The sequence below is a fragment of the Agelaius tricolor genome, unplaced genomic scaffold (assembly GCF_023055355.1).
Source record: "Agelaius tricolor isolate 1412-34295 unplaced genomic scaffold, bAgeTri1.0.p SCAF_2, whole genome shotgun sequence".
Classification (NCBI taxonomy): domain Eukaryota; kingdom Metazoa; phylum Chordata; class Aves; order Passeriformes; family Icteridae; genus Agelaius; species Agelaius tricolor.
In genome coordinates this window covers 30,021,609-30,036,859 of record NW_027269262.1, presented here as the reverse complement: position 1 = coordinate 30,036,859, position 15,251 = coordinate 30,021,609, and the positions used below count along the sequence as shown (strand labels likewise).

Below are 15,251 nucleotides of genomic sequence, written 5' to 3'. Positions count from 1 at the left end.
TCTTACACTACTATTTCTTAATGATGCACTTTTGTCAGTGAAGATGAGTTGGTAAAGACATGAGGATTACATTCAAATTCAGCTGTATTTGTAGTTTAAACATGCAGGAAATGAGATGAGGGGAGGAAGAGCTTATGCTAATCCAGACAAATGGAAGAGCTTGTTTTCACATGGTTTATTTGAAGTCACATTAAATTCTGTTTGTAACCAGATGCATCTGCAAAACTGGGGCTGTCAAAATTTATGTGCTTACCTGTTGTTATACCACTGCTCTAGGGCTTTTAATGAACTGCCATGGGGATGCTTTAATCATGTGCTGCATATGCAAAGTGCAATGTAATTTATTAGACAGCTAATCAACAAAGCCCATCTTCTAATTCATTCAGGGGGGCAAATGAAGGTAGAAAGACAGAAGTGACCAGTTTATGGCCCCACAGAAAACCTGCCCAGAGCTGGGATAACAGTGTGGAAATCTGGCATTACCCTCCCAAGGCCTAACTCCTCCCAGGGCTGTGGTGAGCCTGTGACACCTTGGTGTCCCAAATGAGTGATTATGCAGCATTAGCAGTGTGTCTCCCAGCTCCAAAGGAGAGACTGCTTTACAAAGGAAAACAATGTTTCCTGGGCAGCTAATTAATAACCTCTCTCATCTTTGAAAGGCAGTGTTGGCCCTTCAGAAAATCCACTGAAACACCACTGAAAATCTGCCCATGTCTCCCTGGCTTGGCTATTTCTGGGAGGTGGTGCTGGCTCCCTATGCCAACTGCTCCATCAACCTTAGTCATAGCTCATCCCAGGTGGATGGGATGGGATGGGATAGGATAGCTGGTCTTGGAGCCATCAGGGAGATGAAAGACACAGAGCCCCTCCACCCTGAGCCAAAGATTTGACTTTTCTAGGGTGAGGCTGGCCAGAGCAGTGGTTCTGCAAGTGGAATCGACTGGTTTAAGCTAATTTCAACCTTCATGCACAAAGTAGAAGAAAACAGATAGAACAGAGGTACTAGAAGGTGTCGCAGACATCTTTTTATGAAAAATCCTTTCTTAGGATTTTTCCTTCCGAGAAGCTGAGAGGCCTCAGAAACAAAATGTAAACAATGGTTATCTGCTGCTGTGGAATGCAACAGGTGCATCTGTGATTGGTCTCGTGTGGATATTTGGAATTAGTGACCAGTCACAGCAGAGCTGGCTCTCTCTCTCTCTCTGTACAAGCCAGCTGCTTTTGTTATCATTCCTTTTCTATTCTTAGCTTAGCTAGCCTTCTGAGATGAAGCTTTTCCTTCTATTCTTTTTACTATAGTTATAATGTAATATATATATCATAAAATAATAAATCAAGCCTTCTGAAATATGGAGTCAAATCCTTGTCTCTTCCCTCATCCAAAGACCCCTGTGACCACTGTCACAGGAAGGAACTACCCTGCCAGGGTTTGGTGGGGTGTCACTCTTTAAAGGGTGAGCTGCTTTCAGTAAGACTCCACAGATGCTGCCCAGATCTACAGAAAGAGGGCACACCCTGCCTGTCTCATCCTTTCCAGTTGGTCTAACAAGCATTTCTGTGAAGAATCAGAGGGCAGCTCACCAGTTTGCTCATGGGTGGTTTCCACTGCTCCTTGGAAAGTCCCCCTAGCACAAGACACCAAAATGACACTAGGCATGTGTCCCTCGTGCAGCCATTCAAACTGTGCCTGCCAAGTCCTTTTGGTGAACAGAAAGTGTACCACCACACATCAACATGTGTGCTAAACTGATTGCTTCCCTAAGAAATAGAGACACATTTGGATTTTTGGGGACTTTTTATCCACTTTTGTTTCCATTCCTCCCCCTTACTCCTTTAAAGCAGGCCTGCTGGCCTACATTTGCGATGCTGAAGAAGGTGTTCCAACATTTCCAATGTTCAATATTTTTGTTGAAACCATCTTGAGAAAATAATTTTTAATTAAACACATTTACTATTTCTCATCTCTATGTGATCTGTCTGATTTCCTAACTCCTCAAAATGACAAAAAGCATTTGTCTGTTCATAGATGCTGGCCCAAAGCCCATCACACCCACAGGCTGTAGTTTTATGATATGAAATGTTTGCCTAATTCTATGTACCATGGAATTATAACCTTAGTTTAAGGAAAAAAAAAAAACAACCAACTATTACATAAGCAATCCCACCAGAACATGGAATTAAAGGACAAATTCCAATCTAGGCAACTCAGAGGAGTGGACATGTATTTACTCTCTGAGATTACCTTTTAGCAAGTGCTAAGATACCACAGTGAGAGGTGCTGTTATAAAAAGAAAACACAGATTGCTGGAGCTAAAGCTCAACCTCTCCAGAGAATACCAGAAAATACCTCTGCCTCTGCTTTCTAGCACTTGCTCTTAGCAGGAATCCTGCACAGCAAGGGGGCAAAAAAAAAAAACAAACCCCAAAGCCTCACAGTACCTCATTTTGCAGGATGCAAAATGTTTCAGGTAGATGTTAAATGACCCCAGCTATTGATTTCAGTGAAAGCTAAACGTGCTTTGCTATGCCACCAGGCAAGGCAGAAGAAGGAGGAGGATGTGCTCAGTACTTTCATCAAGAAGCTCTACACATGCCAGCTTTCTTCTCCTACGGATGGGATGAGACACAGGCAGTATTTCTTGGTGAGTTGTGCATATTTCTGCAAATCACTTTCATCACGTTGCAGCAATTCCAACAGATAACATGACATTTTTCTCCCCTTTTGCATGACACCTTTCTCCCCTTTCTTTTATAAAGCACTCATTTGTGTCTTGTAGGTTTAGAAATATAATCATCACCCAGTCACATGGCTCAGTACAACATTATGTTTCTTACATCTAATCTTATAATGCTCAAGCACTTCTTGGTATATCACTGTATCTACTTTGTATTTGCTGATACCGCAGACTGCTCACAAGCAATAGATGAACTGTTTCTGCAGCTTTCCTTTCCCCCAAAATTGACACAGCAACTTCATTTTGAATGCATCAGTATTTCCCAAACTTGGATTTTTCGGGGTTGTCACATTCTGCTTCTCAGCATGCCCAGGCATGCTCCTACCTTGATGATGCTGAGCAGCACAAGGGCCAGTCCCTTATCACACAGGGCAGGTGCTTCTCTGCCTGTGCAACCAGCAGAGCCTGATCCAAGGGCACTGTCAAACTCTGGCCCAGGAATGTGCCACGAGAGCTGGATGTGTGCAACTGCCGCTCTCCAGGAAGGCACAGGGCCCTATTGATGTGTTCCCCTTTGCATGGGATAAATAAATGTTCACTGAAGGTGAGAAAGAGCACAAGATGGAATTTGCCTCTGTACAGCCAAGGTCACGGGTGGTGAGCTTGCACATGGGGAGGTGGGATCTGAGATGTGCTCAGGAGGAAGGGCATGGAGCACAGACCATCCCCTCTCCCCAGGAAAATGCTGAGACCAAAGTGGCCTTGGGCTACCTGATCTCTTCCATCTTCCAGCTGGTGCCTAGCAATGCCATGAAAAGATGGACAGCTCCTCCAGGAGAAGCATGAGTGCCCCAAGTTCTGTCTCTATGTTACAGCCAGCAGAGATGAGACATTGGCCTAGGTTGTCTTGAGCAGGGAGCAGCCTTTTGTCACCTGCATGGTGAGCTGGCTACTCACATATAACACCAAAATACTTCAAAAATACCAAAGGGAGGAAAACACAAGAATTTTTTAAGCATCAGTCTCCATGTGACAGTAAAGACTTGCACAGTTTTTAGAGAGAAGTGGCTCCTGGTACTCTGCCCTGAGATGGACATGCTGAAGGGACAGCCTACCCTCAATGTTTTCTTTGAGCTGTCTGCAAGCTCCCCTGTTGGCTTGCTGACTCCTCTGACACCCTGCAGCTCCAGCACAGGTCACCAAGCCAACCTGGGCACTACCCTGCCTGGAGCTTGGACCTTTTTTAAATGTGCATGACCACAGCTGCCACTCAGAGAGGATCCTACAGTACAGAGGAGCAGCTGACCACATAGTGACGAGCACTGGTCATGGATCCTGAGTCCATGGGGGTGGCAGCCAACACAGACAGGATGCTGCCTGGCTTTGGCCCACTTGTGCTGCCTGTTTTCCAGCCTGTGGTGAGCACAGCTGTGAGTGGGTGGCCCTGCCAGCAGCACCAGCAAGGCATTACACAGAAAGAACCCCTGAGCCATGCAATACTGCTGAGGGAGGAGACATCACTGTCTCAGGACTTTTCACCTCAGCCAGTCAGCCAGTGGTGGCTCCTTGGCCAGCAAGGAGCCAGGAGGGTGCTGCTTTCTGGAGAAAGGGAAGCCCAAGCATGCAGCCAGCCTGGGGTGAAGACCTGCCCTTGGCAAAGGTGTGCAGGCTGATGAGAAGCAGACCCAATTTAGCAGGTCTGGTGTCTGCCACCACTGCAAGATCAGGCACCTGTGCTCTGCCTTATGCAGCAGGTGGCCCGAGGGCTCCTCTCTCTGCTGAGCTGCTGCTGGGGCTCCTCTTTGCTCGTGCATGGCTTCCTTCACAAACCCTACCAACAACTTACACAGCCTATGCAGCAGGTATTAAAAACTAATTCCTGAGGACATGTGAATCAGCTTTTAGAAATGGCAGCAACATCTTTCACTTGTTTCTTTTATCTGCTTGAGTAGCCGAAACAAATTAGCTATGCTGCTGCCTTAAGTCACTGATTAACTTCAAGAGAGTCCATATTTTTGTCATCTGAGGTTTGCAGGCAAAAGTGGTACTGCTAGTTAGATCAACCAGTGCAATTTGAAAAGTAGCCAAAGTTTGGGACATATGGTTTCTTTTTTAGGTCTGGAGTGGAAGGAGCAGAACTAATACATTTATTTGCAATACAAGTGAATCAAAGCAGTTTCTTCTCTTGTTTTGACAAAACTTCATAGTTTTCTGCACCTGATTTTCACACCAAATAAATATCAGAAAAAAACCAACCCACAATGCTTTCAGTTTTCATTAGGAATTGAATAAACAGTCAAAAGAAACATACACAACTGCAAGTCATTTTGCAATGATGATTATGTACTTGTGACAAAAAAAGTTAATGTTCTAGACTGGAATCTGTTAATGAAAAAAATCATTTTTCACTCCTTGTTCAAAGAACATGCACTCATACACTTGTAACCATATTAAGGCCTTTAGAACTATTAAAATCTATTGGATTATTGAAATCAGAAGTTATATGGCAATAAGATCCAAATGACCTTTGAATGGCTCCCTTTTAAAAACAAGAGAAAAGCTGGGGCTGTCATAGTGAATTTTCCCCTTTACTAGCTTGATTAACAATAAAAATTGCAAACTCAACTCCTTTGCTCCTTTGCATACTCTTCTTCATTGGCTTTTGCAAGGAGCAAAGCAAAAGTAACCAAGAATACTAACCCTGCATCTTAAAAGTTCAGATGTGTTACCAGGTACTCCAGGTTGAACTGTAAGGGCTCCAAGCAGCTCTGGAAGAGGGATCAGAAATGCAATTGATTCTCACCCACTGCTGTAAATTCATTGTTTCTCTCCTGTCAGTCACTGTCAGAGGTAGTGTAGGAGAATGACTGAGAAGCAGATGGCTCCATCTAATAAATTTTGCAGGCTCATTTTTAAACAAGTGAGGCAGTCAGCACTGACAGTGCTTCACAGAAACCCTTCTGCCTGTCCCAGTGTCAGCAGCAGCACTGAAAATGGGCTGCATGTCCCTGCTGGTTAGTAGGCTGGTCCTGCCAGGCCTGGCAGTAGCCTGTTTCTCAGTTCTCTCAGTGGTGGCACCAGTCTCTCTCTCACTAGCAGACGTCTCCTGGGGGTGGGGAGCTGAGTAGAAACCTGGTGGATGGAAAGAAGCAAGAATATATTCTTATATAAGGAGGATGTTTTTTTACAATGATGGTGGTGAAACACTGGAACAGGTTGCCCAGAGAGGTGGTGGACAGCCCATCCCTGGAAACATTTAAGGCCAGGTTGTACCAGGCTCTGAGCAACCTGATTTGAAAGTGTCCTTGCTCGTTGAAGGGGAGTTAGACTAGGGGACTTTTAAAAGTCTCTTCCAACCCAAACTATTCTATAATTCTATGATGCTATGATTCTCTGACTCTTTAAGGCATAAGTTTGCACTTTGGGGCTCACTGATACAATGGTGTGTAGGATTGTCTTCAGTATGCATAAGCAAGGGGCACCAATTGGTAGATGGTGCTGGTGGTGGTTGTGCTGTTCTCAGTGGGACTCTTTTTCCCTTCCTCACATGTCCAGCAGCTATTCTCAGCACTAGGTCAGCTTGGTCCAAGCTAAATGCTGAATAGGCCTCAAGCAGCTTTTCCAAGCCACGGTGCTTTAGCATGTGTGTACACTCACATATGCATTATCTGTGTAGGCAAGAATATTAGGCAGACCCTTTTGCAGCTTCTGGCAGCTTTGCAGCCAAGCACCTTTTCTCTGAGGAGAGTGCAGCAAATCAATTCCTGTTGTCAGTGGAATCCAGGGGGGAAAAAAACCGGTCTTCATGGATTCCTGTAAGTGAAATATTTAACATATTCTGAAGCCATAAGTTAGTTTTCTCACATTGCTCCCATTTTGCGAAGAAAGTAGTAGTGCATGCATATTCATGAGTATATGAAATTGATGGGGAATAATTATGCTATTCTGGGTAGTAGTAAAAATGGTTACATTTTAGTCACTTTTAGCCAGAGAACCTCTGTGGAAATAGTTGCTCAAATAAAATCTATTTAGAAAATAGATTCCTAAAGCATAGAGGATTCCTGAAGTTTCTGTGTATCACAACAATCTCCCATTTAAGAAGGTCAACAGGTAGTGGATTCAATTGTCTATTTAAGTTTTATTTTATATAGAATCTAGCATTTACTCTCAATATTATACACAGTATGTTTAATTATATAAAGCATCTTACATACATATATTAGTTTGTATTTTTCTGACAAAACTTGCAGTGTAGCAGGTAAATGATTATTACATTTGTTTTGTCTCAGGTCAGAGAGTCCCAAGCAGTTCTGTGTTTTGGGCTACTGCAGATGTGTTGCAGTACACTTGCCAGAATAACAAGGCAGCTGCCTTGCAGGACTTCACAGTTATTCATGAGGAAGAGGAAACATTTCAAAGAACTGCTAACCAAGAAAACGGCTGCAGAGAAAAATCACTTCAAGATTTCTTCTTCAGTTCACATTGCAATTATATGAAAATTTTGATTGATATTTAGGCAATAGCTTCCTGACTAAATCTAAAATTTTCTTGGTTTGGTCTCAGTGTATATTCTTGTATAAAGGCAAACCATTTGGCTGAACATTCTTAAAAAGCTATTTTTGGTATGTATAGCTAACCACAACTTGCAAATCTTACATACAAAAATGCACCTCAGCATTTCAAACATCATTTGAATACCATCAAACAAATTATTGCTTCCAGGTTGCAGAATGCTCTCATGAAATGTTAAAGGCTTTAAACAGAGAAACTCTGCTGTGAAAAACATGGCTATTGGACACCTGATCAAAAAGCTCTCTGCTCAAAGACAGAAAGTCCAACTCACTGGCCGACAAAGCAATACTCTTAATGCAAATTTGGCATCTCTCATTTGCTTAGAGAAGCCTAGGCTGGAGTCAGATGTAATGGCTATAGACATGATTAATGCAAATTATGCACTGCTGTCAGAAGACAGAGTTTCTAGCCCATGTGTTCATTTTTGACCTCTGTTTCTTCATGAAGCACCTATTTGGGGTAATATTGAATATCTATTAAAAATGTCCTTTATACCATGTCATCTGTTGCTTAGTTTTCCTGTTAAAGATCAAAGGCAGATGATACCCTCACCCTCAAATAGAGATGAAATAGGTGGCAATTTTGGGAAAAGGAAGAGACAGAAATCACCTTTCTCAGACTTCATTTTTTGGTACCTATTATAGTGGACCAGGCACTGCTATAGTGTCACAGAGGTTGCTTTGTGATAGATACCTCTATTGATAACTGACTCCCCATTCACTTTTTCCACAGTGAGGAAGAGAATCTATAACTTCAATGACCAAAAGTGCCTAATACGTCCTACATGCCCCAGAACCCTGGAGTTACAGGTATAAGCCTTTTTTTACATAAGTCTTCGTTCCGCACTAAAAATATTTCACCACAGATAGGAAAATAATGTATAATCAAAATAACAATTTTAATAAAATACCAGTGGAATACAAATCATTCTGTGTTCTCCTATAACGTGCTGAAAAATGCCTCAGTTTTTGTGCAGAGACAATTAAGATATGTCACAGTATAATCTGCTTTCTTTCAATATACATCTTATGGACTAAGAGTTCACTTCATTACTGGCTATAGAACAAATCTCTGGGAACTAAAACATTTCTAGCCTTACCCCAAGCAGAAGGTACAGGGGTTTTCCTGTTTCTTTTGCATATTTTTCCTACAACAGTATTTGGTCTGTGAAAATAGGACAGGGCAGGGCATGGAAGTAGGTATGTGGGCCTTCTTCCAGATTCAAGAAATTGTGTCTATTCTTGTGATTTCAGCATATGCAGAATATTCAGTTATGCTCACAAAAATGCAGGTATTCAGTCCTGGCTCCAGTAGAAATATGCTTCAAGGTCCTGATCCAATTTATGCATGTGGGCAATTTTATCCTTGCAGGTGATTCTATTAAAATAAGTGACAGTTCTCTGCTGATGCAGTTTCTAGAAGCTAGAGATGTGCTTTTGGGATTAGGGCCCTTGAATATTATTTGAAACATGTTGTGATGCACTGCCTTGTGGTGGGTTACACATTACTCTGCATGGACTCCCACTGACTTCAGGGAGTCCGCTCACAGTGCCAGGACCCATTCAGAAGTCAAAACCTGGCCTTAGGCACAACATTTATTAACTCATCAAAAATTCATTTTGAGCTCTGTTTGGGTGCACCTCAGTGAGTGACAGCCATCAGTGTGTTTGGTGTTGCTTTCTAGCTATCCTTGATGCAGGAGAGAGAAAATTCATCTACTCTTCCTCTGAGGCTACATGATTCACCAAGAGCTCTGGCACAGCATTTCTCACAAGTCACTCTGTTTACTGCTCCCACCTCTCAGGGCTGCAGACTCTGGGGTTCCTATCAGCATGTCACCCTGCCCTTTTAGGAGCTTTAGTGAAGTAATTTCTGTGCTTTCAGTTCAGTTTGGGCTCTGGAATGAGATGCCAGAGACAACAGGATCAACCCTCTAGCACAAATAAGATCCTCACAGCTAAACTTAGGGGAAACTCCACAATACTCTATTGATTTTTTTTCTTCTCAGTACTTGAAAAAATTTCACTTCAGTCTAGAAGTGGAAAAAATGATAGGATTGCATGTCCCATTTACCAGGATGTCATTCCTAAACATCAAAGGTCTGCTTTTAAAGGACACAGGTTTCCCTTGACCATTCTGTACAAAAAGGGTATGTGTACAAAACCAGGTAAGAATTTCTGTATTGAATTTCAGAGATATACTAGTGGTTATCTGGCCGGTTCACTGCAGAACTTTGAACACTAAGCAATGATGTTGTGTTTACAAATGCAGGAACTTCACCCTACTGAGTTATTTGTCAACTTCTGTCAAAGTATAGACAGGTATTTTTTTACATTAGACACTTTAATGATGAAATCACATGAGTGCTCAAAACAAGGAGAGCAGAAACCAATCAAAATCTTTCTTGTCAGTGAGGGAGGAGAGAAAAAAGAGCATGAGAATAAGACCCTCTTATTGCCTCTTACTCATCTTGGTGAGAAATAAAAGAGTTCAGTCCCATGCCTAAGACTGAGTTATAAATAATTGTCGCTTTTGGCCTCGAGTAAAACAGACCATATGTCTACACAGGTCACATGAGTACACCTGAGTTGGGCTTGAGCTCTGGCCCAGGCCTGCCTTGGCAGCAGGGACATGAGTGCAAATTCACCTCTCCAGTCAGCCAACTCCTTTGGCAGCATCACTGTGGCACCTGTGGTCCAAGCAGTGCCCAAGCCAGCTCACGGCTTTGTCTCTGTGACCCCCAGCTAGGTGTAGAAACAGTGAAAACAGGGGAAAAAAAAAGAGGGGGATAGGGGAAAGGAACAGTGAAAGTTCCAAAAGTCAGTATTCTCCAGAACAATTCAAGACAGCTGCTCTGCATTAACCATTGAGACACAGTTCAGGAATATGAGTCCCTTTGCTTCTCAGGGATCTCAGTCCATCGGTAGGATCAGCCTTCCCCACTTCATTTCTCCCTTTAGGCATGGCAGAGCTGTGTGCTGCCCTCCCGCTCATGCAGTGCAGATCAGCTGAAACCTGAGAGGGAGAGGAAAGACAGTGACAGCATCAAGGAACTCACCAGGGAGGGAGGGGTAAGCAGAGCAAGGTCCTGGATGACTCACAGTGGGGTTTCAGCGCTCTCCAGGAAATGTGGCCATTTGCAGTGATTACTACACTTCCATTTGCAGTCTAAAGTGTAGGAGGCATGGCCCTCAATATGCATGAGCAAACGGCACTGTCTGAAGGCTGAACCACTACAGCCTTAGCATAGTATCCCTCTGTATTTCATTCCATGGGAAGGATCCTTTCATCTCCTTCCTGCCAGGAGATACCAGTGGCAGAATAGCCAGGCACCACTTTTGGCACACCCCCTTATCAGTCACATCCAACTCCTTACTCTCTTATCACTGATCTCTGGGAGACTCCACACTACATTTCTCTTGATTGCCAGACCAAGGAGTACTCCATATCCATGGAGTAAGTAAGTCTGGGAGGTGGGTGCAGTAACTCCTGCCTACTGAGCAAAGTAAACACGGCAGAATATTTCCCAGCAATGCCATACACAGTTACAAGCACGACCAGATAAATGTTAGGCTTACTCCAACACAGGATTATGGTGTGGTTTGTCACAACAAAGCCAAATGAGATCCATGTTACCTCCCTCATTTGCATGGCACACACAGTTCCTGGCTTTGGTGCATGTATAATTACTGAGAAGTGATTCAGGGAGCACTAGATCCCTCACTACGCATTTGGCTCCCCCCTTCCCCCAAGTCAGGGAAGTAAATATAGAAATAACTTCACAGGAAAATTTGAGTATTATGTTTCTAAAAAGAATTTCAAGAAAGTAACAGGTGACTAACATTACTGATGTAACAAGAATATATTAGGTGAATTTCAGCAGTAAACCTCAATCATGTTACCTATGCCTTAGGGTATTAAGACGTGATGCAGACTTGAGAGTTTTAGAGACCTCTGATCCGTGTTCCATTACAGGAACATGAAAGCACTGCCTTACAAAAACAAGGGGGGAAAATCAAATAACACTGGAGTTTTAAAAAAGTTGGTGCATTAAGTCACATTAAAAAAAAAGATATATTCTTATTATATTTCTGATGTAATCATGAGCCTTCAGCTTGAGATCTTGACAGAGTGCTACTGTACTAAAATCCATACTGAAAAGTTTCCATGGTCTCTTTTTCTTAAATTTATTTTTTTTTTATTTTTAGCAGAGCTTTAAACAAAGAAAAAAATTCTGGAAGTAGCCACAGGTGAAACAACACACTACTTTCTAGGACACCAATCCAACTGGTTCCAACAGGATATAAGGAAAAACAAATCATCAGGAGGAAAATTAGGCATTAGAGCAGGTTGCTCAGGGTCATTGTGCAATCTCCATCCTTGGAGATTTTTCAAGACACAATTGGATAAAACACTGAGTACCCTGGTCTGATTTCAGAGCTGACCCTGCTTTGAGCAGGAAGTGGGACTAGAGACATCCTGAGGTGCCTTTGACCCAAATGTTTCATGCTCAGCTGAGTAGTAGGTAATGATTTTGCTCTGTAGTGAAGCATTTTTTTTAACATGTAGAATGGGGGCTTTCCTTTCTTATAAGGAAAAATAAACCCTTCTGGATATTTACATGAAAATGGAAGGTGTAGGAATGTCAGCTGCAAACATCTGAGCCTTCTGGCTAGGGTGGTGGCTCAAAAGGTGTGAGACCCAGCTCCACATCTCTGCTGCATGACTCAGAGTAGAAATTTGCCCCCTTTGCCACTCCAGATGGGTTGCCAATGTCACACCATTTGGATCCATGTTTGCCTCAGCTTGCTCCTAGATATCTTGGATATGTTTGTGGTCACCATGAGGTTTTGGCTCAGCAAGGCAGCATGGTTTGGGGATTAAGTCCTGAGCCCTCTGGAATCCAGCAGCGGTCAAAGGTGGTACAGTGCCTGCTGTGGCTTGGCCCAGCCTCAGACTGCTCTAAGTTGTTTGTGGCCCCTCTTTGTTCACTGAGCAGCACTCTGAGACTCCACAATAGCCCAAGAAAGGTCATGTTGCTGATTTTCTCCTTCTCCTTAGCACATGCCTGTCACGGCCTAGCTCTGCAACCTAAGTATGGGATAACAAATGCCAACACCCAGATCCCAGACCAGTGTCCTTTGTCACCTTATGGACAGTACATAGAGATTGCAAAGGAGCCCTGGGGGAGGACAGTGTTTTCAGCATCTCTGAGAGCCTATCCAGTGCCCTCGAAGGCTGGCTGTGCTGCACAGAGCCAAAAGTTCCCAATGGCTAATCCTGCCCCTAAAACTCTCCTTCTGTGCCCTCAAGCACAGCATTTCCCCTCTCTGTTGCAATTTCTTCATCTGTAAAATTGGGATAATGACATTTTGCTAACTCACAGGACTGCTGTGAACTTTAATTAAGGTAGGTTTTGTAAAATGCTGTAATGAGGGAAAGCACTAAGAACAAGTAGATTATTTAGTTAAGCTGGCTGGTATGGTGCTGCCAGCCTTGCCTGAATAACTCAGGATCTGTATGCACACACCAGAGATTGCTATTGTGTACACCTTCAAAGAGAAGCATTGCAGGCCTTGAGTCCTGGGCAGGCAGGATTCATTTTGGGAGTGCCCCTTCCTAAGAAGAGTGGTGTGCAGCACTTGTCAAGAGTGACAGAATGGGTCAGGCTGAAGGGACCACAGTGGGTCATCTGGTCCAACCTCCCTGCTCCTGCAGGGTTATCCTAGAGCACATGGCACAGGACTGTTCAGATGTTTTTCCATATCTTCAGTGAGAGAGACTTCACAGTCTCTCTGGAGAATCTGTTCCAGTGCTTGGTCACCCATACACAAAGAGGTTCCTCAAGTTCAGGTGGAACTTCCTCTGTTCCAGCTTCTGCCTGTTACATCTTTTGCTATTGCTCAGCACCACTGAGAAGAGCCTGGATCCATCCCCATTACACCCCTCCTTCAGATAATCAGAGACATTGATGAAATCCCCTCTTACATTCACTTCCCACCTTTTTTTTCTTTATTTTGTAGACAGCGAACAATTTTGATTTACCAAGATCCACCTTAAAATGGAATACAAATCCAGGATAGTTGTGATACCAAGGACTGAATGCACAAAATCCTCTTTCTGTGTATAGGAAAGCCACAGGTTTATACAGATTAAAGGTAGGAAACCAAAGAACTTCTGTACTGCAGGGGGAGCTATTATAAGGTGACAGCATTGCATCCAAATGCCTTTTCCTTAGTGTGTGAACAGGAGTTTTGTCATGGAGGTGCTCTGTTTTGCTGCCACCACACAGGCACAGACCCTCCTCTGCCATACTCTATAACTTGCATAATGTGGCTGAGGCAGAGTTTCTTGCAGGGAAGCAAGTGGTGTGTTCACAGTGTGCTGCAGGAGCATAGAAGGGATCACCCTGCCTGATGTATCCAACTCTTCAAATGCCCTCAGCCTTCATGTCACTATTTTCTCTACACTGGACAGCTGGACAGCAAGGCTTTGGCCATCTGGCAGCACTCAGCAGAGGGATGACAATCACATAAGTCCATTCAAACACTGTGTCTCACAGGTATGTGTCCACCTGGATGCTGTCTTTCATTTTGCACCTTACAGCAGCAGCAGGTGATGAAAGTCATCCTCACACCTTCCTTCCAGTTCCTTTGCCACTTCTGGGCCAGGAGAGAATCAGCTGCTGTGAGCTACACTGAGCAATTGAGCAAGTGAATGGAGAAAGGCAGCAGCCAGACAGGGAGGACTGGGACCCAAGCTGTGCCTCAGAGAGCAGGAGTCAGGCAGTCAAAGGGACAATGCGGGGACATGGTGGGGATCCTCTCTGTGGGCATCTTTCACTGTCCTTCTTCTACACCTTCTTCCAGGTGTAGAAGAAGGACAGTGAAAGATCCCCAGGCTGTCACCACAGCCTTGCCCAAGGAACATGGCCCTGCTCTGCTCCCTCCCTGCTCACACGCTGCCTGGTTGCATCCCTTACTTGAGAAAAGACCAGTCCCTCCAGCCAATTCATCTGGAGCAGTGAGGTCTGGGACTCCATATTCTCTGAGGAAGATTTAATCTGTCTGGCTCTTAATACCACCCTGTTGCTCCTTGATCAAAGATTATTTAAGCTATTATTGAAATATTGTGCTCAGACTTCTATTATGGCTGGTATTCACAGAAACAATGCTCCTCACTAGCTGAGCAAATAATGTCGAGCTGTTTGTTTTAGACAGAATTCCACATATTCACTTTATGTTACTTTCACACTGCTGGTCACGAACAATGACACTTGTCTAGGGCTACAAATAATTACTGGGAATCATATTTCAGTGACATTTCCAGCAAGCTTCTACAGTGAAAATTCATTTGCAGCATGTCCAGTTCCTAGACATTTCTTTAAGTATCAGACACCTGATTGGCTTTGGGAGTTTTGTATTCTGAGTGCTAGACTTCCTCACTGTGTTTCCATTCTTTACATTTTAACCATGTTTGCAAAATGTCAAACATCTAAATCAGTTTGTTTTCTGTCAGGTATGGAACATTATTGTCTGTAGTGATCAGCTGCCACTAACCTGGCTGAATCCAGGCTGTTTGTTTGCTAGTTCTGCTATGGACACCTTGGCTCCCAGGTATTCTCAAGCTTGAGCATTAGCACAGTATCTTTTTTACTGCAAGATTGTTTAGAGTGGCAAATACAGAGTCAGAGCAATGACCACAGGCCAAGACTAAATGTTTGATCTTGCTGCTCAGTTTAGATATCTGACATGGCATATATGGACATGTATTTTCAAAGCTGAGTTATTTAGTCCAACCTGAAAAATCAAGCTGCTGATGGGAGCTATAGATCAGGCTTATGAAATTAGTAGATGCTAATTGACAATTCTGGAACTTTGCCAAAAAAGTTTCTGTCAGCATTTTTTTGTTGTTATTTCAATTTGGTTTGCTTGTTTTTGGTTGGTTTTTTTTTTTTTCAAGTGCTCCTGGGAAACAGAATCATCATAGAATCATAGATGGTTT

General features: G+C 43.3%; 1 protein-coding gene across 1 annotated transcript in view; it reads left to right on the top strand.

The window, feature by feature from the left end:
- The first annotated feature begins 2,288 nt into the window (after window positions 1-2,288).
- EPB41L4B (erythrocyte membrane protein band 4.1 like 4B) overlaps window positions 2,289-15,251 on the top strand; it is a 194,265-nt gene continuing 181,302 nt past the window's right edge. Inside the window, exon 1 of the mRNA XM_071455149.1 lies at window positions 2,289-2,642. Within this exon, the coding sequence (XP_071311250.1) occupies window positions 2,619-2,642 (24 nt within the window). The 5' untranslated portion in view covers window positions 2,289-2,618. The remainder of the gene's footprint in view (window positions 2,643-15,251) is intronic.